Genomic DNA, 26,524 nt, shown 5'->3' on the forward strand with positions numbered 1-26,524 from the left:
CTGAATCTAGGGAAGTTTCAAAATTCAACCTTGAATTTCTATTTGTCCTCCTTAAAATCATCCCCAAATGTCTTCGTGTTTTAGCAATGGCGGAAGAACCTATGCATTTGAGCTTGACATAGTCAAATACGCTTGTAGGTTAAATGTTTAACCTACTTGTACCTTATTTCAATTCACTTTTTAGATTGCAGTGGGCCCCACAAAGTCATTTCGGAAGACCAGAGTGGTGGAATTGAAGCCTCGGATTTATCACGTGTCAAACATAAGCGTGTTTATTAAACAATCCTCCGGGAATTCAAATACAAAATCCTAGAGAACATCAGCCCAACAACCAAGTCTATACTTTGGGCCTAGATCCAACTCCTAAAAGTTTCAAGCACCCATTTAGTTCTAGACACCCAATTTGATTTGCGCTACCCAAACAGCAACACCTATTCTCTTTTAGGGTGCAGCTATTTGTAACGTCCCGAACCTAAATTCATCGGTTTAATAGGCATGTGGACGGTAAACGACATTTACTTTCACTTTTACTGTCGTTTCAGTACTTTTAGTGGCCCTAAAAGTTGACTTTTCGTTCGGGTCAAAATTTGAGAAAATGTTCTTCATGGAAGTTGTAAAGGACGTTAAACCGAGTGCGTGCATATGTGGTACGTAAAATCAGAGTTCGTATGCAAAAGTTATAAGAGAAAATGTAAAAGTTACTGTTCACAGTAAGTTTCTATAAATATAGGAAGTTACTGTGGTAAGTTTCCATTTTTGGAAACCTACCGGCTTTTCTCTCTCCTCTTCCCCGACCCTTTCTTCCTCTTCGGTCCAATTTCTTCTTCCTCTGATTTCTCCCTTCTCCGGCCTACCCACGACGGAATCTGGGCACCGGCAAGCTCGCCTTCTCCTCCTTGTCACGCCTGTTGTGGTGTTTTTCGGTGACTCGGCCGGAGGAGCTCGGAATTGAGCCGCGAAGATTACTGTAGCCGAACGGAAGTTTCGTCGATTTCCAGCGATTCCGGCCATATTCGGCCACCAAACCGGCGTCGAAGGTGCGGTTTTTGCCAAGGATCATTTCCCCCTAGCCTTGAGCCATGATTTGCATTGTGGAGGTCGAATCGACGATTTCAAATTCTAGGGTTCTTGAGTTTTTCTGGAAAAATTTCACTGGCCAATTTGGATCACTTACAGGTAAAATTGGAACTTGTTGTAGTTGTGAAAAATACTTGGACTGTTGAGTAGGTGGTGCTGCCAAAATTTGGTAGCCATCGGAGGTGGTGGGCGCCGGCGCGTGGGCCCTACGCACCGCCACTGTAGGTGGCGTGTGGAGGCACGTAGGGCAGTTTTCTTGTTTCGATTTTTAACCAGTTAAATCCTATAATTGATGCAGAGCTCGTAAATGTGAATTTGGTTAGAATTGAAGAAGATTTGAATCGATTTCTAATTTCCAAAGATTTAGGATTTCGATTATCGATTTACTAGAATCCGACTATCGGATTTCTCTCGGTTCTGCCCTAGAACCTTTAAACGAATGAGTGGGTATTAAGGGTAAAGTTGGATTCAATTGGAAAAGAAATTGGAAGTTTGATTTAGGAGAATAAGATATTAGAATCGTATTTAATTGCCGAATCGTTATTCACGAATTATAATTGTATACAGGGGGATATACCGAGCTATTGCTCGATGAAGGAACTCATATGCGTGATCGCCTAAATAGTATTGTGAGTGGACATTTGTTTTTAAATTAATTATGCATGCAGTATTATTATTTCCTTCCAATTGAGATTTAAATTATGTTTTGAATTATTGAGTTTTATGGTTTATTGAGCGTTGATTTATCGAGATTTATTTATGAATTACGAGATTAGTATTGAAATTCCTTCCCGAGGGCTTTTAGTAGATTTTTGAGATAGTTATTCAGGAGTTATTGAGTTGAGAAATGATTTTCGGGAAGTGACTGATTCAAAAAATATTATGAGAATTATGGATTTCAAATATCAGTTTTTATGAGGATTCACCAGTACGAATGTTTCATCAAATATTTGAGCATGATTGAATTATCGAGATTTATTGAGTTTTGAGCTCCGCACTTATCAGCCTTGAAGTTAGATTGAGTTTTCTTTCCGAAAGCATTTATTGATTTACAAAGTATTTGATTTATGCTTTCGAGGATTTATGGAGATATTGAGGTTTGATTTAGCGAGATAATCCTGAGTTATGCTTTCGGTGAATTTTTAATGTTTTATTGAAGTAACAGCGAGTTTCTTTCCGAAAGCAAGTAATTGAAAGAGGTTGTTCCAGTTTATTGAGGAGGCTATCAGTAAGGGCATGCATGCATTACCTAGTTGGCAGTCCCTTCTAGGTAATAGTTTGGTTGGCAGTCCCTTCCAGACTACAATCCGGTTGGCAGTCCCTTCTGATGCATCACCGGGTTGGCAGTCTCTCCCAGGTGACATGAGGTAGTAGTTGGCAGTCCCTTCTCACTACCTGTGGTTAGTTAGCAGTCCCTTCTATCCACCGCCTCCTGTTCCGGTTGGCAGTCCCTTCCGATGAGTCATCTGGGTGTGACTTGGGTCATAAACTCTTCGCAAGCGTACGAATCGTTGTCAAGTAAGAGAAGTAATTGGACCTTAGTTTATCGTACCTCAGGGATTAGGTGTTGGACCTAACCAAGATAATTGGTCGTAGGATACTAAAAGCACACAAGAAAAATAAAAAGTAAAATAAGACTATAAACAATCAAGGCACCAAGCCTTGGCAATGCTTGGCTTAGCTCACACCAAGCCTATTCAAAGCCACTAACTTGTAGCCTCAAGATGGGTATACACAAATGAGTCGATGGATTTAATGTTTGAGAATGGATTTGAACTTAACAAAAAGTAATAAAATGTAAAGCGATTAATAAAAATGCGAGGAAATTAAACTAGAAAAGTGTGAACAAGATAATGAGAATGTCGGGTGCTAGGGAGGTTCCTTCACCCAAATCTCATGTGTCGGAAGCTAATCTAATGTAAATGCAAATTTCCTACTTTGGCGGCAATCGTATCCAAGGCGGTTCAAGGTTCAAGGACCAAAATTTCCTTTCATGGTATTCCTACTCCGGTTCAAGGGTCGTAGGAACTCACTTGGCATGAATTAGAGCCGGTTCAAGGGTCTCTAATTCACATCAAGAGGCCTAAAGATCGAGGAATTAGACTACTAAGTAACCCGCCCGCGCATTCACGCAACGGGTGTAAATCACCATGCTTATAACCCCTCGAATACGAAATTGAAGGTTTCTAGCTTAGGAATTAGAGGGGGTCAAGCCTCTAACTCAGTCCTAGACATACTCAAAATACACACCCTAGAGTTGACTAGGCTCCTAGACATGCATTTTAACCCAACAAAAATATATATAAGCATCCATCATATGAAAATTGCATCATTACATTAAAATAAGCATCTTTTACACAAGATTTGGACTAGGGCACACAACCCTAGCCCCCAACAACAAATCTACTCACTACCCATCATTAAACAAACATTAATATACATAATTTAAAGAGGAACAAAGTGAAGAAAAGTAGGAGTAACAAGAACAAGCCACAAATTGCTATAAAGCAATTATGGCTAGCCTTGAATTATGGCTCCCCACTTTTACCAAAATTTGATTTGATGAAGATTTTGATGCTTGGGCTTCCCCTTTGAAATTTGTGGAATTGATGAGAAGATGAAATCTTAGTGAGGTAGATCTTGGTGAGATGAGGATGGATTTTGGTGAGGAAGAAATTTGATGAGAAGGAGGAGAGAGAGCAGTTTGGGCTGCTGCCTCTGGTTTGGTATGTGAAATAAAGGGGAAGAATGGGATTGAATAGGGTGAGGTCTGCCACTGTTCGTCTCTAAGAGAGAGGAGAGAGATATTAATTGGTGTGGCCTCCTTTTTGTGGCCAAGAGAGAAGGAGAAAGGATCATGGTCATGTGCTGCACGTGACCAGAAAGATAAAAAAGAAAGAGGAAAAGATGGCTGAAACGTCATCAGCATGCCATCCCACAATTAAGCTTAATTGTTAAGGGTGATGTCATGATGACATCATCCATTAGTTTTTTTTTTAATCTTTTCTTCTTTCTTCCTTTTTCTTCTTCTTTTCGTCTTCTCCTCTTCTCTTCTCAATATAGTTCTGCACATAATCGCGGAGGCAATTAGATTCCGCTCCCTTGATGATGTTGACCACGGTTGACCCACATTGACAATTTCGTCCTTTTATCGGAAACTCCATTTTGCTCAATTTTCGAGTCATTTTCTTTCGATTTCCGCAACTCCGCTTATTTTCTACAAGTAAATAAAAATAGATTAATTACATTATAATTGACTTGAGGACTAACTAATTTATCGTGTTTTAGATACAATTACATGCATAAAAATGCGTGTAATCAGGGTGGCAGTCCCTCCCAGATGGTATGAGATGACTAGACAGCAGTCCTTTCTAGTCATCAAACGAACCTCTTGAAAAGGATGTTTTAAAAAAAGATTAAGGATGAGATTTTAAGAGATTGCAGTAAAGTTGATGATTGAAAGTATTTCTAAGATTGTTACTGCATGCGAGGTTTTAGAGAATAACTTGGGAAAGCATTAAGTTGTACTTATTCATTCGAAATTACTTAATTTTCGTCCACTCACTCTAACGGATTTTAAATGTTTTCCCCTGGGTCCTTTGGTTTTAAATGCCCAGTGCCCAGTTTGCAGGCCAGTTTATCTGGAGGTCAAGCATACATCGAGTTGAGGCATAGCTGTTGTAGCTTCCGCCTTATAAAAGTATCGGTTCTTTATCTTATATTTTATCATATTATACGTCTGTACATTAGATTGCTCTGATAACCCATGATATTAATATTCTTAAGTTTAGAATTGTTGTAAATGGGAGATGTTGTGATTAAGGGAGCATGGTGGCTCCAGAAGATTAAGGATGGAATATTTTAGAAGTGTAAATGTCTTTCTACAGGTTTTTGGGTTGTCCACTTTTAGAGGGAGTTCCGCCAAATTTTTGGTAGAATTTCTTCTAAGGTGGACCCCACAGGGCCACTCTGGATTTCAAGGTGAAATCCGGGGCGGGTCCTGTCACTATTGTCACCCTATCATTTTCTTTGTTCACCCTATTTGCTCATTACACCCTACATTTTAATTTCAATTACTAAATTTACTTATCTGACCCATTTATCTTTCCAGGAATATCCTTATATGACATATCCAATTAAAAAAGAAATTTTGTTTAATTAAAAACAATCATTTAATTTATTTCAATTAAAAAAACTAAAATATATTAAAATTTCCTGATAAAATCATAATTTGATTTATTTCCATTTTTTTAAATTTTACATTCAGTTTCAATGTTCGTCTATTTCAATCCATATCAAAAAATTAGTAAGTTGCCAACTAAGAGCAATGAATGAGAGATTTTTTTTTTCATGTTTTAAATTTTTTACTTTTGGTGCTCATAAAGGGCATTGCAAAGATCATAACGGAGTCTTCAAGTCTCAACGGTCCGGGCATGGAGATCATGTCGGATTCGTATGGGATAGCTTGCTGGTTGAGGCGGCGCGTCATTATGCGTCGACTGAAAGCAAGGCGGAGCTAGGCGGTGTGCAACGTCTTGCAGGGTCAGTGAGGAGATTGACGACATCGGCACTAGAATGGAAGGCCGGTATTGCTATGAATCTACTGCCTGAGGTTGTGAGGCAGACCCTGGAGTGGAGAGTTGAGCCGACCCACGAGTCTGTTCGTACAATGTTGGTGGCAACGACGGTGCGGTGTGCAGACGGCGGAGCAACGACGGTGAGGCTGCAAATTGGGTGCCCTTCTGTGGGTGGGTGCCCAAATCAGTGTTGGCGCCCAAGTCTTTGTTCAGGCTCAAACCAATATGGGTGCCCAAGCATAACACAGTTTTTGGGCCTAATTGGAGATGGGCTTGGAAGTGGACTTAGCTATGGGCTCTATGTTGGACTCGGGCTATCTCATGGGCCAAATTGATGGACTCTAACTCTCTAGGGTATCGTATTTGGGATCCTGGAAGTTTACTCAAACAGATTCCGAGTATGTTTGGCATCAATGATACTATTGGATCTTCTGGAGTAGTACTAAAGGAGGATTCAAGCTATTCTATAATGGCGGAGCATGAAACATCAAATGAGTGGATCTATTTCTATGTACTACCGTGGGTACTACCATATCTTTTTATTATGTCAGTACATGGCAACAGAATGGTATTTAATGGCCACTCTGGCCTTAGGCTAAAACAAATTTCTAGAAATTTGATAACACTTCATGAATGTTATCTGGACGTGTTACGATATGATTGTAACCCAACTCTATTGAGTTCCTATCTATAAAGCTATTTCCTTGATTCAAAAAAAAAAGGATTAAATACTTGTTACTCCTCAAACTTTTTCCTGAAAAACAGTCTAGTCCCTCGTCTTTTAAATTAAACTGGATAGTCCTTATTCTCTCTAATTCTCACACAAATGGTCCAAAATGACTATAATACCCTCACTTCTTCTTTATATTATTTTTCTCTCTTTTTTTTTTCCTTTTTTAAATATTTTTTCTCTTTTTTTTATTTTTTTTATTTTTTTTCTTTTTTCTAGCTCTCTCTCTCTCTCTCTCTCTCTCTCTCTCTCTCTCTCTCTCTCTCTCTCTCTCTCTCTCTCTCTCTCTCTCTCAGTTCATATCCGACTTTGAGTTCATCCACAGACGGCGACCCATCTCTTCTCTTTCTGCAGCGACAACCCTGCCCCATTCTCTGATGGGCCACTCCACTCAAAACGACGCCGTACTCCTCGGCGGCACCCATCCCCACCACTACGCCTTCCTCACCGCCAAGCCCCTGCCAAATTACGTCGCCTGGCTCAGATTTTGATAGGTCCAAGGCTCCGATTGAGGTCAATTAATCTCGACAAGATGCTCTTGAAGTCAGCTCCACCCCAACCTCCCTAACTCCACTGGCAAACCCAGGATTGAAGATCGAGAAAAAAAAAAAAAAAAGGTTTACGCCAGAAAGTGAGGCGTCCGGTCGCCACTCAAAACACTGCCACCACCAAATGAAAGATGGGTCGAAGGTGACTCAAGCCCAGGCAGGATTGATGCATGGCATAGATCCTAGCCTCCACAGGCTCGCCTCAAAACTTCGACGCCTCTGCTCATGTTTTCTTCGACTTCCGGCCACCGCCTCGCCACGCTGCCACCATCGCTCGACCCAGCAAACATCAGCCATCCTACTTTTGAATCCTCACCCCAACCTCCCCATCCTACTGTTGAGCTCCGATCCAAGGCCGAGAATGGGTTCGGCGAGAGAGAAAGCTGAGAGAGTTTTAGGGGAAAATAAATGGGTACAGTCATGCTCGTAGGAAGGAGGGAGAGAGAGAGAGAGAGAGAGAGAGAGAGAGAGAGAGAGAGAGAGAGAGAGAGAGAGAGAGAGAGAGAGAGAGTATAAAAAAAGGGAAGAAAAACTAAAAAAAATAGAGAAAAAATAAAAAATAAAATAAAATAAAATGAGGAAGTGAGGGGTATAATAGTCATTTTGGATCATTTTGGACCTGTTGTGTGAGAATTAGAGAGAATAAGGACTGTCCAGTTTAATTTAAAAGGCAAGGGACTGAACTGTTTTTCAGGGAAAAGTTTGAGGAGTAACAAGTATTTAATCAAAAAAAAAAAAGGGTATTGCAAAGATTTTGATGAAGTTAACACTAATGCTTTTGTGAATTGAATAACAAATTAACGATTAGGAGGCAACAAAAAGACAAAAGAAAATAGTAATAAATTCAAATTTGGGTGGGGAAGATGAAGATTAATGTTATCCGATGAGAAATTAATTAAGTAGTTTTGTACTTAATTAATTGGTTATGTATATAGTTTTCCTTACATATTTAAATTTTAGAAAATTAGTGTACTTATTAGTCATTTTGTATTTAGGTAATACAGTCTTTCAATAATTCAAATATTTGTAGGGTGAACAAAGAAAATGATAGGGTGGCAAAAGCCGCACCCTCTCTTTTATTGCTAATGATTTCTGTCAAAAACAACACGGTCTCTCGCTACACTTGCAGATTGGTGCACAAAGGTTCTTGCGGCAGTGTTTCGGAGAACAATATCTCTCACCATAGCCACTCGTAGAGCATAGCATCTCGACATCGCCTCTACAATTTGGAGCGTAACCTTCTTGCAGCCTTGCTTTAAGGGCACAAGAAACGTGCCACTACCATGATCGAACTGCGGCACCGTTGCCACCCGCATCTAACATGATCCAATGATCGCCTGCAAACCAATCCCTCTTTGCCAATCGCCATAGGCCTTAAGCCTTCTCTACGTGGTCAGACCTGACTTGAATCATTCGAAGTGGCGTTGCTTGCTCGCATGTGCCTCGCCACCTCCTCCGTACTGTAGACGATTTTTATTAATATTAGCTTTCATAAGAATTATATACTTAGCAATTTATTAAGGGGAGTGAAATTTGCACTCCCCAAATTGCAAACCACATTGCACTCCCCAAATTGCAAACCACACTCCCACTATCTAAATTTAATCTATTTTATGATTTTATGTGTTGCACTTCCTCTTTTTCCTTTATATGAAACACCAAACTTATCATCTTCATCTTCAACCCGAGCTATGATCATTTACCCAGAAAAGTAAAGAGAACTTCAACCTCAATCCTATCACCTAATCCATAAACTCGATCAAATACCAATTTACTGTCTCTATTTCTCACTCTCTTCCTAAAGTAGAGTTTTTATCTTTTCTGCGGTTATTTCTCGCTATAGCCTTTGTTGAGATAGTGTTGATCGGGTTTCATTGCTTTGTCAGAAGTGGTGGTCGTTTCTTCGTCGTCTTCTTCGTCATCATCATCATCATCGTCTATTGATTGAACCGGAGGGCCATCAGAGGACTGTACAACCTCCTGGACATCAACGTCATCATCATCCTCGTCTTCATCACCGTCCTCTTCCTCGTCTTCAAGGCCGTCGTCGGAGTCAGAGTCGGATGACTCAGAAACGGACTCGTACTGCTCCAATTCCCCGGTAGTCAAAGGCTTCACTTCGTTTTCCTCCACAACTTCCTCCATCACCGTCATCTTTCACAATTTCACAGAGAATTTTGGTCTTTGTTTTCTGGAAAAACCGAATTAGAGAGAGAGAGAGAGAGAGAGAGAGAGAGAGAGAGAGAGAGAGAGAGAGAGAGAGAGAGAGAGAGAGAGAGAGAGAGAGAGAAGCTTCTTGGTTCGCTCGAAGGTGGAAATGGTGGTGGCTACAGCAAGGGATTCAAAGGTTTTTGGGTTGTTTAATCTGAGGGCAAGGCAAACAATCAGAATGCTCTTGTTCATCATTTTCCATCAACTCTGTCATCGACACATGAGAATTCATGAATGATCTCGATGATGAATTTGATTATGATTTTGAGGTCAGTCCTCTAAGTCTAGCTACCCCAACCTCTTTGGCTTGGCCTTCTCATTCTTCCGTTAGCGTCGCTCTTGATAGATTATAGATTAAGTGATGGGATTGATTTTCACATATGAAGAGGAGACAAATAGAGAGAGGAGAAAGGCATCTTGCTATATTAACGAAAACAAGAGGCCAGAGAGAGGACAAATTTGATGAGGGGTATTTTGGGAAATGAAAAAGCAATAGCAGATAAAAGGTATTAAATATTTTAGTGGGAGTGTGGTTTGCAATTTGAGAAGTGCAAATTTCACTCCACCTTATTATTGAAGGTGACATTTTCTGTGTTCTTGCACTTGAGAGAGTATTACAAGATTCTCAAAAAAAGGGAAAAAAAAAAAACAGAGAGAGTATTACAAGCGGCCGGTAGAGGATCGTATGACGTTTGTGTGGACAGAAACAAATTTGACAGATCAAGATATATGAAAGCAACTGATGACTGCAGAAGAATAAGACAACATCCCGTGAACTCTAGATCTTCACAGTTCCACACCACTAGTGAATATGAATCATAGAAATTACCTCATATTTCAGACCAAAAAAAAAAGAAGGGAAATCAATACCCTTGCTTTCAGTACACTGACATTAAACTTGAATCCTCCATATATAGTGCTCGAAGCAGCAGAGATCTAGACAAAGAGAGATGGCTCAATATGGCGGAGGAAGATGGTCTCTTGAAGGAATGACTGCTCTCGTCACTGGTGGAACCAAAGGGATTGGGTTAGTAGGTTGCACACTTTCAATTTTCCTCATGTTTTGTTGTGCTTCAGTTCAGTACTGTTTGGTATTTGGGTACTGTTATGGTTATTAAATTTGTTTATCGAAATTTTGTTCGCACAGGTATTAGTTAGGTTCACTATAGATTATCATTTATTTCTGATGTAGTACACACCGAAACACCAACACATACGTGCATTACCAATTTGACAGCCACAAAATTAGTGAATTAGCTAGACCGTGTATCTGTTGTTTCTAGGTTTGCAATTGTTGAGGAATTGGCCGGATTAGGTGCAAGGGTACATACTTGTTCTCGAAATGAAACCCAGCTCAATGAATGCTTGAGTGAATGGAAGAAGAAGGGTTTACATCAAGTCACTGGTTCAGTATGTGATGTGGTCTCAAAAATCCAGAGAGAGGAACTAATACAGAAGGTCTCATCACTGTTTCATGGGAAACTTAATATCCTTGTAAGTATTTCAATCATCAATCTGTTGAAAGCAAATACAACCACATAGGGATCAATCTGTTGAAAGCAAATACAACCACATTGGGTTCAGTAGTAATAGCACCAAGGTAGTTTAACCCTATAATTATGACGAAGAAGGTGTTTAGATTGCAAGAGCAATATTAGATATATTGTGCTTTCTTCTACATCATTGAATGATATTTCCTCGGCTCCTCGCTTTGTCGAGGTTTTGATTAAAAATAAAATAAAATAGTCTAATAGTTGTATGGTAAGCATGTGATGGGTTTTATCTGATAGGGTATAATGATAGATCATCTGAGATTAGTTAAAAGATATAAAAAGAAACCCAAATCAACTTGTTAAAATATATTTTGTAGATAAACAACGTGGGAACTACTAATGCAAAGCCAACAACTGAGTGCACAGCCGAAGACTACTCATTTTTCATGAGTACCAATCTTGAATCTGCTTACACTATGTGCCAACTAGCACATCCTCTTCTCAAAACTTCAGGAGCTGGTAACATTATTTTTCTGTCTTCTGTTGCTGGTGTGGTATCAGTTGGGCAGGTTGCGAGTGTATATGGTGCAACTAAAGGTACACTTTTAATTTCCTTATATATATTCCGCAAAATGTTTTACACCATAAATTGAAGATTAAATGTGGTTGCCGATCTCTTCTCTATTCAATTTAGGAGCAATGAATCAATTGGCCAAAACTTTGGCTTGTGAGTGGGCAAAAGACAAGATTAGGATTAATAGTGTTGCACCTTGGGTCATCAGAACTCCTCTTGTTGAATTTGTAAGATACATTTGTAGATGAATGATTTCAAATGTACGTGTTTGAAGACCTTCATTTTCCATCTAATTGATTAAAGACACTGATTTATTTATTTATTTTCACACGCAGATTTTGAATGACGAAAAGTTAATGGAGGCTGTCAACTCTCGAACCCCATTAGGACGTATAGGAGAGCCTGAAGAAGTGTCTGCCTTGGTGGCATTTCTCTGTCTTCCTGCAGCCTCATACATAACAGGGCAGACTATTTGCGTCGATGGAGGGATAACTATCAATGGCTTCCAGTTTCAAGCATAATGAAATATGCTTAAGTGGGTGTATTATATTTGGATTTATGTGGACTTTTTTTTAAATAGATTTGCTATGCATAGATCCTATCCAGAGCGAGGCATCGCTTTGAAATTTCAGAGCGAGGTTAGGGTTTCGGGTTACTTTTCGGTCTCATATCCACATCTCAACCGTTCAGTTTTTAGGTACTAATGTATAGATCATCTCTGCAAAATTTCAACGAAATTGATGGTCTTTAAGGTATCTAACTCGCTTAAACCAATGGACGAACTGAATCTGTCCAACCTGAACCGTACTAGCTTTAAGGCAGTTTTCAATGCCTTAACGACCATCAATTTGGCTGAAATTTTGTAGAGATGATCTATGCATTAGTACCTAGAAACTGAACGGTTGAGATGTGGATATGCGACCGAAAAGTGACCCTAAACCCTAACCTCGCTCTGTAATTTCAAAGCGATGCCTCGCTCTGGATAGGATCTGTTGCTATGCATATCTTTATATATAAAGCATGGAGGAGGCTAGAATGCGCAAGCATGTAGTTTTACAGCCTCTGACAATTGTCGACGTGGGGCGAGGAGAGCCACACAATTGGTCAAAGTAGGGGCATTTTGTAATTTCTCGTAGACGGATGTTAGGGAGTAAAACGGATGGCCGTTGAGGTAAAACTTCCGAGGGATTTTGATGTCTATTCTCACAAGGACTACAATATAGAGAGAGTCGTATAGCCAGCCACCACTTGTCTTGAATTTTCTCATCTAGTCATCTCAGGTTCTCATTGACCAAATGAGATGAAGAAGAAGTTCCAGTTCATCAACCCACCTCTGGGCTCTGGATGTGCTTTCTGCGTCGAAGAGGACGAAGGCGATGAAGAAGACACTGCAAGATCTTTCAAAACTATGGTGGGATAACGAATCTGGTTCAACTAATCAATGCCAAACAGATCAAAAATCTTTGCGGACACGGGTCCTAATCCCTTTAATTAGTTCTCAAAAGGTTGTAGAAAATGCTTTGTGATTGTTGATAGGCCATCGAGGAGAAGGACGAACGGTATGGCTCTGGAGAAAATGGAGGAAGGAGATGAAAAAATTGGATTTTTGTGGCTGATGCACCAACGAGGACGGTGGTAATTAAATGAGTTTTACCCAGATTAATTACTGTGAGTGGAATTGTCATTGCTACCCCTCCGTCATAACCGACGTTGGCTGCGTAAGTTGCAGCCTGCGTATTCCAGACTTCCCCCATAAAGCAAATGCTAAAGTACTGTTCATAGTTGGGCAAATTTTTGAACTTTTGATTTTGCCCTTAGACAATTTGAATAATGCCCAACAAATCATTTGGCCTTTTTATTATTATTATTATTATTTTATTTTTTATATTTTTTTTAAAAAAGGGTTTTAGTTTGATGATCTCTTCTTAATACATTACTTTTGGTATCTTTTTTAAAATTTTCAAATTGCCTATAGCCAATTTTCTTGCCATACAGACCATCACACACCAAGAAATTTTGTTGCTAGGGTCATTATTTTGTTAATTTTGAACAAATTTTAAAGAAAAAACCACCGAAAGAATTAGAGATGACATAAAAAAAAAATACAGTAATTTTGCTTATACGTTTTCATTTCACCATGAAAAAAAAAATTGCACGCAATAAGATTATAGCAAGCAAAGTTTTTTTTAATTTTTTTATTTTTTATTTTTATCAAAATTAACAAATATCAAAATACACGAATACAAGTTTGAGTGTATAAATTGTCATAAATTTATATCAAATACACTTAAACGATAAAAAAGACGGTTCGCACGTGAAAGCACGCGCGTGCGAGAAGGCTAGTGTATATATATGGGTGAAGCTTCTAGCACTAAATAATAGGCATTAATATATAAGTGGTGGGAAATTCTCATTTTTAGGGCAACCATTGCATAGGAGCGATAGCGAAGCCAAGCCATATAAAGGCAAGCAGTCTTTTAGCAATAGCAAATGACACTTGCCTACTAGAAAGTCCACCTTTTCCGAATGCCTTATGTCTTAGAATATGGTGATCAAACACGGGTTATGTGTATATCGTTTATGTCAATTGTAGGTCAAACTAAATCAATAATAATTGTCTTTTGAAGTCTCACTTTTTTGTGTTCCTTGTAACTGTTGGAAATAAAATTAATTTAGATGTTGAGAGTTATATACAGTGAAAATAATGGTGAGTTAGTGGCTTCACAGGTTATGGGAGTTAGGAAGGTTTAAGGTTAGTGTAACAGTTTAATATTGATGTCCATTGTAATTGTCATACTTTTGACATTGTCTAGTATAGGCTTATATAAATAGGGTAGTCTAGTTGAATAAGGTGAGTAGATGATAGTATTTTGTAGAAGTTTTATCGAAGTAACTTTGTTATCATGTATTTTAAGAGTCTCCTCCATATCTCTCGTTAGGAGCTCTGTACATGCCTCTAAGCTGTACATCTCCTCCTGCATCATATCTCCCTATCCAAACATGCCTAAGATTTTTTATTATTATTATTATTTTTTATCGAGATCACACGATATCTTCAAAGACTTTCTAGTCCTAGAGACTAATTCGTACGGCGCTGGGGGGGGGGGGGGGGTGGCTGGGATGGGAGGGAAGGAGATAATGTCAAAACGCTTCATCCCCCCCGGCCACCAAGAATGGATTAAGATTTTAACTCCAATCAGCGTTGGTGAAATTCGAACTCAAGTGTTGAGACTTTTATCAATCAACCCGACCACCTGTGATGGTTCAACATGTCCTAGATTTATCAATGAAGCAAAAGCAGTGACATGACATGAAGCACTCAAAATTCAAGATAAAGATATGCAAAGATGGAGTTATTGAACATTTTTAATGATGTGGCAAGCTTTTAGTGGATGTGTGATGCCAACTAATCCTAGACCAATCAGAAAATTCAATATTGGCTTTCGTTTGAAGCAAAGAAATTAGAAACCTAAAAGGAATCCACGATGGTGCTAGAAGCAATATAAATAATCCTTGGGATGTCAGAATCAACTCTTACGTGCGAGAATCAAGCAAGAAGTTCAAGGAGAGAAGTAAACAGATGCTAGTCCAACTAGTTGAAGCCTGCCTCCCGACCAATCAAATTTGATAATTCCCACTTTCAGTCTTTGATTTTTTTGGTTTTCTTTTCTATGAACTATTTTAGGTGGCTTTCATTTTGAACCATGAGTAAGTATTTTCTTTGTAGTTTAGAGGTTGTTTGAAGCCGCAACCATGATTGCACTACAGGAAAAGTAATCTTTCACGGCACGTTATTTACGGCGTGTATTAAATGCATGCCGTAAATGATGATCATTCACGACGTACAATAAAAACACGCTATAAATAGTACTCCTTTCTAACTTTTTTATTGGCGTGTACTAGATGCATGCTTTTAATGATATAATTTTTTCGTTGTTTAAGATAGACCTTCCCTGCGCGCTGTAATTGTGCAGAAGCGCGGAAAGCGCGGAAATATTTGGTTATAAGTTAAACTTCCCTCTCGAATGAAAAAGAAGAGTTAAACATTTGGATTGAAAGAATGATCAGACCTAAATCTCAGCTCTCTCTCTCTCTCTCTAAATGTCCTCTCGATCTGCCGAAAGCCCAAGCGATATTCAAAAGTCTGACACCGACTCAAGGACCGATGATGCTTCTAGTTGATGACGGTGACGAGGAGCGTAGCGATGTGAGCTCGTCGGTGTCGTAAGCCCTCTTTCCATTCATCTCCAAACCATAACTAACCAATTAAACAAATTATTTCTAGATTTGTATGTGTAAGCATCAGAAAGGCAGGGTATCACCAAGGCTGTGACGTGCTGGTTCTCTATGTCGGCCAGGAGAGATCGGAAATCAGGGATTGAAGAAGAACCTTCTCAATGAAAGAGAAGGCTTCGGAACCCCCAAAGAGCGGTCACGAGGTTGAAGGTGCGTGAACTTCACTCTGTTTTTCTTTGTGCTTTTCGAATTTGAGCTTTTCTAGAATCATTTTGATTGCATTGGATTGAAATTAATTGCGATTCTATTTGAATTAAGTACATTACACTATTTGATTTGAGCGGCGCTAAGGGTACGCCTTTGAAGTTCACTCTCGGAAAAGGTGAGGGAATGTTTGGCCTTTCACTTGTGACTGCTGTAGGTGAATTGTTGAATTAAGCTTCTGAGTGGAGTTGATGCTACCCCACCACATAGCCACATCTTCGTTTTTGATTACTTCCACACTTTCCATCACTCGCCGCAGTTACGGTTGGCTTCGAGAAGGTGATTTCATTTACTCAATGTGTGTGCTTTAGATTTATGTTGGAATGAGCGATTGTTCTAGAGGTGATGAATGTTATTGTTCCAGAGCAATAGTGGTGCCTTCTGGATTCTTTAATTTGTCTTGCTTGTCTGGTAAAGTCCACATAGTTAGTCTGGATTTGTCTGGATATGCCACTTTTCCAATTAACAATTTATCCATCCTAATATTATACTTATTTTCACTTTGTTAAGATGTAGTACTTGTAACATCCCTTAGGGACGGAATGAATCTAGTCAGTTATGAATATGTGGCATTGCCAAGATGCAAAGAAAGGGGTCATTATCCTTAGTGAGGTAATAACTATAAACTTTCATGGTTCCTCCTTTTTCTTCTCATAGTTTGAATTGATTTTGTGTTCTATTTGGTCAAACTAAAAGTAGTACAAAAAAGAAAGAAGATACAGTTCACGACTCAAATAAGCTTGAGATTCTGAAATTATGATAATTGGTTATGTAAAAGTGTCTCTTGACTCTGTATACAAAGAGTTAAACTTGTATCTGATGCCATGGTTGCTGCTCACTTGATATCCAAGTGAATGAATAGTCAAGTATCATATCATTCAGTACTTTTCAGTTCTGACTTATCACTTAGCTTTTGTCCCCATTTGGGAAACTATGAGTTACCCTTTCTTCGTCTAAGGATTTACATGGCTTGAATATGAAAAGGGGAAGATTAGAGGCTAGAACTGAAAATTGGCAATACGTGAAACCTTTTAGAAATGGTATGGAACTTTAGTATGAGAAATCTATTGCAATGAAGGACTTGAAGAGTAGAAAGCCATCTGTATTATCTCCGTTGCAATTTAAATATCATCAAAAGATGCAACTCTGAACTTAATTTTTTAAGGATTAATTTTAGTTTACCCCCCTGAGGTTTGGGGGTGTCATCATTTCACCCCCTCTACTTTCAATTTTGAATTTTTACCCCCTAAACTTTCCAATTTCAATCAGCCGTGTTCAATTTCTACTATTCCGTCCAAATCAGACGTTAAGTTTGACTTTTAAGGGCTAAAATGGTCATTTCAACATAAAAAATTAAAAAAATTAGAAAATATATATATTTTCTGTTTTTTTTTTTTTTTTTTTCTTCTGTTTCTTCGTTTTTTTTTTTTTTATAATTTTTTTTTATTTTGTCTTCAACCTATACACCACAAGTTACAATAGGTTTATAAAAACAAAAAAATACTCTAGGTGGTTGAAAGCTGCTCGCTGATCTACGATATTTGTGATATATCTTTGATAAAGTGAAGAATTTTAGGATATATCCTCAATAAAGTGAAGGAATATTTGTAAAAAATAATTTTACACTTTATCTGTAAATAAATATCTGTATATCCCCAATAAAGTGAAGAAATATTTGTGTAAAATCATTTTTTGTCTACAATATTTGTGATATATCTCCAATAAATTGAAGAATTTTATGATATATCCCCAATAAAGTGAAGAAATATCTGTAAAAAATGATTTGACACTTTATCTGTAAATATCTGTATATCCCTAATAGAGTGAAGAAATATTTGTGTAAAATCATTTTTTACAGATATTTATTTACAAATAAAGTGTAAAATTATTTTTTACAGATATTTCTTCATTTTATTGGGGATATATCCTAAATTCTTCACTTTATCGGAGATATGTCACAAATATCGTAGACCAGCGAGTGGCTTTCAACTACCTAGAGTATTTTTTTGTTTTTATAAACCTATTATAATTTGTGGTGTATAGGTTGAAGACAAAAAAAAAAAAAAAAAAAAGAAATAGAAAAAAAAAAAACTAAGAAACAGAAAAAAAAAAAAAAAAAAAAAACAGAAAAATATATATTTTTTAATTTCTTTATGTTGAAATGACCATTTTAGCCCTCAAAAGTCAAACTTAACGTCCAATTTGGACGGAATAGTAGAAATTAGACACGGCTGATTGAAATTAGAAAGTTTAGGGGGTAAAAATTCAAAATTGAAAGTATAGGGGGTGAAATGATGACACCCCCAAACCTCACGGGGTAAACTGAAATTAATCCATTTTTTAATTTAAAAAGTTTCTCATTTTTTCAATTGCAATGAATGAATTTTTGTTATCAATGTTGAACCATATTAAGCTTTCAGTTATCAAGTGGTTAACCTAAGACCTTGTCAAGCTTTCGTTTTGTGAAGCTTGCAATTGTACCATCAAATTATGAAATGTTTATTTATTAACAATTATAATTTTTATTTAATTTTGATGAAGAGTTTCATTTACATTTGGTATGTTGCACTTCTATTTTGTTACAGTAAATGTCTAGACATGATATGGCTAATGGCTGCAATATTGGGGTGACCTTGGAACAACTGGACATGATATGGCTAATGGCTGCATTGTTGGTGTGACCCTGGAACAATTGCAATATTACTTTGTCTAAACTTAGTTTATCTGTTAATAATTCGGGGGTTTTCGTGTAGGACTGCAAGTGTAGATGAGTAGTCTGGTTTTACTCGGAAGAGAATGAGAGCTTGCATTTTCAATTTATGAGGTATTTGATATGACTGCTTTTGATATCTCCTTTTGTTTTGGCACTGATCCAACATCTTCATCACATTAGTTACTTGATATATATAGTTTCATAATTGCAAGGTTTAATTGAGGAGTGGCTCCAATGTTGACAGCAATAGGTTTGGCTCTATCATTTCTGGCAACAGGTTGAGTTCATATGTTTGTTTTAGTGAATAAGTTTGTACTTACATAAGCATTTGCCAAGCATAATTAGCTATAATGAACCGCGCTCATGCTACCGCCAGCGGTACCAACAATCACCAATGGTATGACTTACGGAAACACAGCCAAGTAGGCTATCACCTGAGCCTCGGCTCACTCCCAAATCACCGCTGACGCGCCGCCACGCGCCAAGATCGTCCCGCTGAAGTATCAGAAGCTGGGAACTGAAGCATATCAGTCCCACATCGAAAACAAGGAAGAAGTCAGCCTCTTCCCCACCTATAAAAAACACTCCTGTCACGCCCTTGATTTTTTTCAGGAAAAATCCCATATATACCAAAATGGAAACTTTTTTCAATGACTATAACTTCTTCATACGAACTCCGATTTCCGCGTTCCGCAAGTCTACGAACTCGTATCGACGCGCTCTACAACTTTCATGAAGGAAGTTTTCGGATAAACCCAACGTATAAAAAGTCGACCTTTACAACCAACCCCCCCCCCCCCCCCCCCCCAAAAAAAAAAAAAAAAAAAAAAAAAACCATATTCTTCGACTAATAATTCGTTTGAAACACTTCCACTCCGTCCACGAGCCACGCAATAACCACAAATTAGATTCCGGAAAATCCTCGAAAAATAAATACAAATTTCCGGGGTATCACATTTCACCCCCTTAAAGAAATTTCGTCCCGAAATTTAAACGTACCAAAGCAACAAGTACGAAGAAACTCATCCCCAAAAATCTAATTCTCATTCCTCAACAACTTGTTCTTGTCTCACTGTGCAACATACCTAGATCAACAATAGATATAGGTACCCTACCCAGTATCACAACACTAGGAATCTTTACCACTCCGCTTGGTGGTAACCCAATCATTCCATGGATCTCATCCTCGTACACTATCTAGCAAAGACTCTGTGATTGCAGCACTACACACAGATCACACAAGAGTCTAGAATCCTGTCATCACGACAGTATCTGTATCACATGCATCATCGATAATGCAAAACTTACATTACAAGAATTGAAAATGAAACCTTCATTTCAACTCATACCGAGTGATTATATCAATACTGAAGAGCATCAGATGGGGATCCGCTGCAGACGGGCCATCACTTGAGTAGTATTGATTATCACCAAATATGTACCTTATGCTCTAATACCAAACTGTCACACCCCTGATTTTTTCTGGAAAAAATCTCATATATACCAAAATGGAAACTTTTTCCAATGGCCATAACTTCTTCATACAAACTCCAATTTCCACGTTCCGCATGTCCATGAACTCGTATCGACGCTCTCTACAACTTTTGTGAAGAAAGTTTTTGGAGAAACCTAACGTATTAAAAGTCAACCTTTGCAACCTCCCTAAAACCATATTCTTCGACTGATAATTCATCCGAAACACTTCCACGAGCCACGAAATCATCCAATAACCACAAATTAGATTCTGAAAAATCCTCAGAAAATAAATACGAATTTTCGGGGTATCACAACTCCTCTCTCCTCATTAATTATGTATTTATTACTTATCTACTGTTATCCTGTCAACACAAATACATGGACTAACTTAGACATCGGAGAAGAGAAGACCGTCCAACGCGGTCTCCCTCTGACGCCCTTTGTATTTTAAACATTAACAAGGTTGAAAGCTGGAATGTAGTTTTCTATAGATTAGGATCAACAGGTATTGTTATTATATATGTATTCTTACACTTCAGTAGTTTTGTAATTGAAGTGGATTATTAACATTCAATGAAGTGTTTCTTTGTTTGATCTACTCTTAGTCTGTTATACATGTTTTCTTGGACGGAAATGAATTGATATTTGTTATTTTAATTTTTTTTTTTTTGAAATCAGAATGACATTTACGACGTGCAATGCATGTCATCAATTTAACTTATTGACGATGTGCAAATTGCACGCCGTAAATTTTTGCACTCGTAAATTAAAAGTATCATTTACGACGCGGTCTTTAAGGGCCTGTTTTTGCGCGCCGTGACATTTACGGCATGTTTCACGCGCCATAAATGACATTTTTTCTTGTAGTGTTGTAAACATGCTTTGACTTTCAATTTTGGTTATTTTTATCATATGGATGAGAACTTAATTGCCATAATTTCATTTGATAAATTCTTTTTATGTCTGCTTTGGTGCACAACTTAGTATGCATCATTAGGATTTGAATGCTATGAACATATGTTGCATGTTCCTTGATTAAATAGGGTTTCTAAAAGACAATGGAGCTATAAATGATTTCAATATATGATAATCAGGTTACATGGCTCTATATATAGAGGTCTCTCCAACGGAAGATAAACATATACAAGGAATTGGACTCTTGTCTAACATATTAGATAATTACATAGTGAATCTAAATGAGCTATCAACAAGTAACAGAAAGATAAACTCATGTATATCACAAGATATACATTCTATCTAGGAGACTCCAATATCACGGACAACAGACTTGGTGGACAGTGTTGCACGCCGGTCAGGAGTCTTAGAGAGATTAAGCTTTGCTGTGGGACTATGCTTATCATCCCCTGTAATTAAGTACAAGATTTTGTACATGTTATTTGTTGGCATTCCCATACAAAGTTAGTGAAGTATATCATGACAATTCATCACTGAAGAAGCTGGAAAATGGCCTAATATATACTGATCTCAGAGACGTTACAGGTAAATGCATCTCATGAGTCAACATATGCATTGGGATTGCAACCTGTGTTGCAATGCTCGAGTCAGTCCTAGGTTTTAGGAAGTTTGTTTTGGGAAAGTATCTTTCTATTCTTAAGTTTTATTATCCAAAGATATTTTCCACCATTTAAAATCATCCCTTTGAAGACCTAATTGATTTAGGTTTGTTTATTTTAATTGGCAATCTTTTGTTAAAAAGATTTTTCCTAATAGGAATCAACTTGGGTTAGGCGCATTGATTGTACACGATTCTTTTTCCTCCATATAATTCTGAAAATATGGTCTAGGTTTAGAGAGCTTTTAATTTGCATATCATATCAATTTGCATGTGATTGATGCATATATTGTGGGACTATACTATTTGCTATCTTATAATGGTTAAGGAAAGAAGTTCAGGAAGTCTTATTTGCATTTAGAATGGTTATGATTGCTTATCAGATAACTTTCCTTAGAGATGACAATTACATGATATCCGTAAGGATTAATAGTTGAGTCTCACAATGTGTTTAAAAAAACCTTCCAAGCTTATCTCAATTTGTGATTAATGTGATTGGATTGAGGGGGAGTCTTTATCTTCTATAAAAAGTTTTGAAACTGCATTGTGGTGGTGAGAGTTTTTGATTGAGAATTTTAATTGTGCTGCATAGTCTGCACTAACTGTTTTACAAAACTCTCATTGTTTGTTTGATTGATTGATCATATTGCTTGTTCACTGCATTCATCACTTGCATATGTGATTGAGATCAGTGAGGCTTCGAGGCAAGATTGAATTTGAAGGCGTGTCCAGATTTCTTCATCTATACAGATTGCTTCATAGTTGTTTAGAATAGGTCTTTTACAGTTGTGAGCAAGTTAGCATTGTTGCTAGTCAATGTGGTTGAGTTGAATACCACTACTTGTGATCTGTAGCAACCTTGATTCCTATTGGATTTGATTCTCGTGAAGGCTAAGTACACAGCCTCGGAGTGAAGTTTCCTCAGTGGAGAGGTTTACACTGCGTCAACAATTTTTGTGCTCTTTTATTTGTGTTGTCGCTTGTTTGAATAACTGTCATTACTCAAACTCTATCAATTTTGTTCCATCGAGTAATTACAATTGTCATCAAAGTGGGTTCTAAAGGTTTTTAGTACATCCGACTACAGGATGGAACGTGAATGTGACAGAGCAGCTGGTTTGATAAATTGTCTCTCATACTTTGATGGTGAAAATTACTCGCAATGGAAGATCATGATGGCGTTCAAGCCCAAGAAAACGGTGCCAAATGTTGCTTTCTCTTCTGTTAAAATGAAAAATGTGGATGAAAGTGGTTCTATGGATTTGGCTTTACTAACCAAAGAGTTAAAAATTTTCTTAAAAATAAAAACTCTTCTGGTAGTACTTCAAAAGGTATATCTGAATCAAAAAGGGGAAAATTATCTGAAAAATGTTTTGACAAAAACCCCAAAGTCAATAATTTTGATCAAGAAGAAAGCGTTGTTGAAAAACCTAAATGTCATGAATGTGGTGGTATTGGTCATATCTCTTCTGATTGTGGAAACGGAAAATATAGCTCACAAAATGACAGGACTCTTAAGTCAACTTGGACCGACGTTGAGGAAGATTCTCAAACCGAGAATGAAGAAGAGAACATTGCATTCACCTGCTCACTTCATCATAAGGCATCTGATGATTTTGACAATGAAGGTGAGATTTTTGATGTATCTGATGATGAGACTAATGATAAGTGCAGGGAACTGTATAAAGCTTCAAGAGTGATGCCCAAAAGAAATCTCAAGCTAGAGAATGAGATTGAGCAAGTCAGAAAAGCAAAGGAAAAGGCCGAGTTAAATCTTGAATCATGCAAAGAAAAATGGGAAGGTGAACACATTGCTTATACTGACAAAATTAATGTTTTACAGGATAAGATGAATTCCCAAACTTGGGAGGTGGAACGTACTGAGTTGATTGACAAGATTAAAACCCTTTAGGTTGAAGTTAAAGCTCAATCGAATTTGAATGTCTCACTAACCTCTGAAATTGAGAATTTGCAGGTTAAGCTTGAAGAGTCTCAACAAAACTTTTCTAAATTCTCAATTGGGTCAGACAAAGTGTCTAGAATGATTGGGATGGGAAAATCCGAAGGTGACAAAAAAGGCATAGGTTCTAGTTCTGATGAGAGCTCTAAATCTTTGAAATTTGTGAAGAGTTCAGGTTTCCTTCAACCTGAAAATGTCAATGATAGAAGGGGCAGAGAGTTTAGTTCTAGTGAGCATGATAGACATCTAGGTCACATCAGACCTAAGTGTAACTATCTTTGGAGAAATGCACAAAGGGTCTGGACTCCCAGAAAGAGTAATCAAAACCTCTCTCTGCAGACAAAGTTGAAAGAACACTTGAGAGAAATTGGCAGGATTGCTTACTTGGTTTCAATCCCAGCGTCTTGTATGCCTCAGATGAAACAAATTTGGAGAAGAAAAGAACTTCATCACCCTACGTTTTCTTGTACAGGTGATTGAACTTCCCTTTGTGTTTTTGCATATGTAACTGTTTGGCTCCAATTTTGTTGCAGCTGGTTAACAGTCTCTTTTCTTGCGCGGGCGTGCCAGCACCGTCGGGTACGGTCGTCGGGGGTGTCCAGCACCTGACTTCTGTCGAGCGATTATAGACGAGGAGAGCACTAACCTCGTCGCGGGATTCTTTGTGCCTCGTGGCGAGGACTTTTGCTGAGCTTCTTGAAAATCACAATGGATACTTGATGTTATAGATCGAGCAGAGCGAGAACCACTAGGAAGTGAGGAGAACTTGCTAAAGCATGACTTTAGCTTGGCTGGGTTGCTAGGGCGTTACTCTTGCTTGGCTGGTTCTGTAACCGTTGTGGTTGCGGCACTACCGTCGGCTCCCGAGGAGACTAGGACCGAAGTACGTTGGCAGAGGGTTTGGTGGCACTGAAAGTCGGCTTCTGAGAAGACTAGGACTAGGAGTGTGATCACTGGTAAGAGAAAGAGAAGGAGAGGAGTTGCTCTTAAAGAGGTTGCTCTAGAGAGAACTTAGATTATCTTAGAGAAGTTTTGATGTTGTGAATGTGTGTTTGTGATGAATTTGTAACCTCTATTTATAGGCTACCATGCCAAAGCAGTTGGCATTAAACAAATGATAGTGGAGCATTAATTGGAGATAAGAAATGATGAATTTTGGAGATAAAGAGATAAAGAAGCATAATTGGAGATAAGGAATGATGAATTTTGGAGATAAGGAAGCACTTTCGGCTCTTTTATTCCTTCAATTATATCTCCATCAAGAATTCAGATATTGACCGTGACTTCTTCATAACAAATGTTCCACTATGAGTGTAGATCATACAGCTTTGCTTCTGTAGAAAATTGAGCTGATTGTTTGAAGGCTTTTCACTTGAAACTAGATCTTGCACTCTTCATAAGAAATTATCCTTGGGATGTCCAGTATTAATCTGGAAAGTTTCAACTTATTTGGATCTTGTTTGGTTAGTCTTCCGCCCCTCTTTCCTTGTTTAGCTCGGTTTCTCCAAGCCGAAGTAAGAAAATGTGCTAAAGTTGACTTTTCATTTCCATGCTTCCATCATTTCCTTTTCTTACAGCTCGCATAATTCTCTATAGTAGGCTTTATTTAGCCTCTAAATAATATATTTCGAACTTGTCGACAATATATAGCTTGAGCCACTGACATTGGCTCAATTTCTCCAACACATGCCTTGTCAGGCCAAAATGCTCATTTTGGGTCCAAACATTGCCCCCCAGACCTCGAAGTCAAAGGTCCTCGTCTTGACTGAAGAGGTTTTGAATCAGTACCGCTCTTATAATGTCGTTGCTTCAAAGCCGTTGTTCCAAAGCCACTTTTATTGGCTTGAAATTGCTTGACTGATTCCATATAGGCCTCTAAATAGGCCATAAAGCTTGAACACCACAATTTGAATTGCCTTTGTCATGAACTGACGTTTTCTTTATCAACTTTATTGCCTCTCATGTATCTGATGTCTGGTATGCAGTGAATTGGTGAAACTTGGGTAGGTTGTAGGAGATCAGAACTTTAGCGTGCCACTCCCCCCCCCCCATGCGAAGGAGACTGCTTTCTATCGCGAATGAGGATCCTTCTCTTCCTTGGTGGTAACTTCGCCATGTGTATAGCAGCAAGTATCTGCCTTGTTCACTGGCTCTCTGTTGATTTTCTCAAATGTAGGTGTTGGAGCCACTTCGCTGGCTAAATCAAGTTTGATCAAGGCCTACGTACTTGGCGAAATAAGATGCAGAATAGCAAACTGTTTGCTGTCATTTAATCCTTCGCGAGTCTTATGCTGAAGAGGATGATTGGATCATGGCTATCAACATCATGACATGTACGTGACCAAGCAAAACCACCATACTTGCTGCAACTTTAGCATCTAAAACCGCATCGATTTTAATCATGTTTTAATTAAAAAACATCAGGCCACTATGCTGGCCTTGCGGTGGTTGGAAAAGGTGGAATATCTTTATTGTCGCCTGAGATGCGATTCTCAAGATGGAATAATGATTCATTAATTATCAACTAGGGCCACTCACTGGCCCAGCTAATAAATTAGTCTCTAAAATATCTAAGCTATAAATCAAGGTGTAATGGAGAAGTATCTTCACTGTCACCTTAGATGCGATTCTCAAGATGGAATAATGACTCATTAATTATCAACTAGGGCCACTCACTGGCCCAGCTAATAAATTAATCTCCAAAAATATCTGAGCTATAAATCAAGGTGTAATGGAGAAGTATTCTTTGCGACCTAGAAAAGGCATCCAAGAAACCATTCGTTATTGATTAGGCAGATGAAATCACTGAGAAAGCCGCATTCACCTGGCGGACTAACATGAGTGTTCAATGTAGAAGTCAGATCAGAGAGGAGAGAAGTCGACTGATGGGCTTTGGTGGCGGTGATAGTCAAGTGAGTCTGGGTCCCACACCTCGCGATCGTTTACCAGATGATGCTATGGCCTATTATGGGGTTCCCATCCGCCGTCCCATAGCGGCTCTTTGGCAGGTGCCTGGTGATTTTAGCAGTTGGGGACCAAGGAGGAAAGTGGGCTTCTGGCCTATCATCGCTCCCGAGGAAAAGGTTTGGTAT

At 38.3% G+C, this 26,524-nt stretch overlaps 2 protein-coding genes and 1 long non-coding RNA gene across 6 annotated transcripts; 2 read left to right on the forward strand and 1 right to left on the reverse strand.

Moving 5' to 3' along the window:
* Positions 1–8,759: 8,759 nt before the first annotated feature.
* On the reverse strand, positions 8,760–9,086 carry LOC112164043 (calsequestrin-1-like). Its single transcript, XM_024300287.1, has one exon. The coding sequence runs from the start codon at positions 9,084–9,086 to the stop codon at positions 8,760–8,762; it is 327 nt and encodes a 108-aa protein (XP_024156055.1).
* Positions 9,087–9,954: 868 nt separating this feature from the next.
* Positions 9,955–12,873, forward strand: LOC112202215 (tropinone reductase homolog At2g29150). Of its 2 annotated transcripts, XM_024343156.2 has the most exons (6): positions 9,955–10,170; positions 10,427–10,637; positions 11,014–11,233; positions 11,331–11,437; positions 11,546–11,797; positions 12,189–12,873. In XM_024343156.2, the coding sequence occupies exons 1-5, from the start codon at positions 10,094–10,096 to the stop codon at positions 11,729–11,731; spliced, it is 801 nt and encodes a 266-aa protein (XP_024198924.1). In that variant the 5' UTR covers positions 9,955–10,093; the 3' UTR covers positions 11,732–11,797; positions 12,189–12,873. The 2 variants fall into 2 exon arrangements, with proteins under 2 accessions (XP_024198924.1, XP_040375435.1); XM_040519501.1 differs by lacking the exon at positions 12,189–12,873 and having other exon boundaries at positions 9,955–10,178; positions 10,405–10,637; positions 11,546–11,811.
* Positions 12,874–15,126: 2,253 nt separating this feature from the next.
* On the forward strand, positions 15,127–18,857 carry LOC112167017. Of its 3 annotated transcripts, none has more exons than XR_005799073.1 (4): positions 15,127–16,322; positions 18,296–18,385; positions 18,464–18,534; positions 18,621–18,857. It is a non-coding gene; the product is annotated as an uncharacterized LOC112167017 (long non-coding RNA). The 3 variants fall into 3 exon arrangements; XR_005799074.1 differs by having other exon boundaries at positions 18,636–18,857; XR_005799072.1 differs by having other exon boundaries at positions 18,464–18,857.
* Positions 18,858–26,524: the final 7,667 nt, after the last annotated feature.

This window comes from Rosa chinensis, chromosome 5, assembly GCF_002994745.2.
Source record: "Rosa chinensis cultivar Old Blush chromosome 5, RchiOBHm-V2, whole genome shotgun sequence".
NCBI lineage: Eukaryota > Viridiplantae > Streptophyta > Magnoliopsida > Rosales > Rosaceae > Rosa > Rosa chinensis.

Bases quoted from the DNA above. Each gene is read 5' to 3' on its own strand.
- LOC112202215 (XM_040519501.1), top strand. From the start codon at position 10,094: ATGGCTCAATATGGCGGAGGAAGATGGTCTCTTGAAGGAATGACTGCT. The intron at 10,638-11,013 runs GTAAGTATTTCA...TATATTTTGTAG, and splicing joins ATGGGAAACTTAATATCCTT to ATAAACAACGTGGGAACTAC. The intron at 11,438-11,545 runs GTAAGATACATT...TTTCACACGCAG, and splicing joins GAACTCCTCTTGTTGAATTT to ATTTTGAATGACGAAAAGTT.
- LOC112164043 (XM_024300287.1), bottom strand. From the start codon at position 9,086: ATGACGGTGATGGAGGAAGTTGTGGAGGAAAACGAAGTGAAGCCTTTG.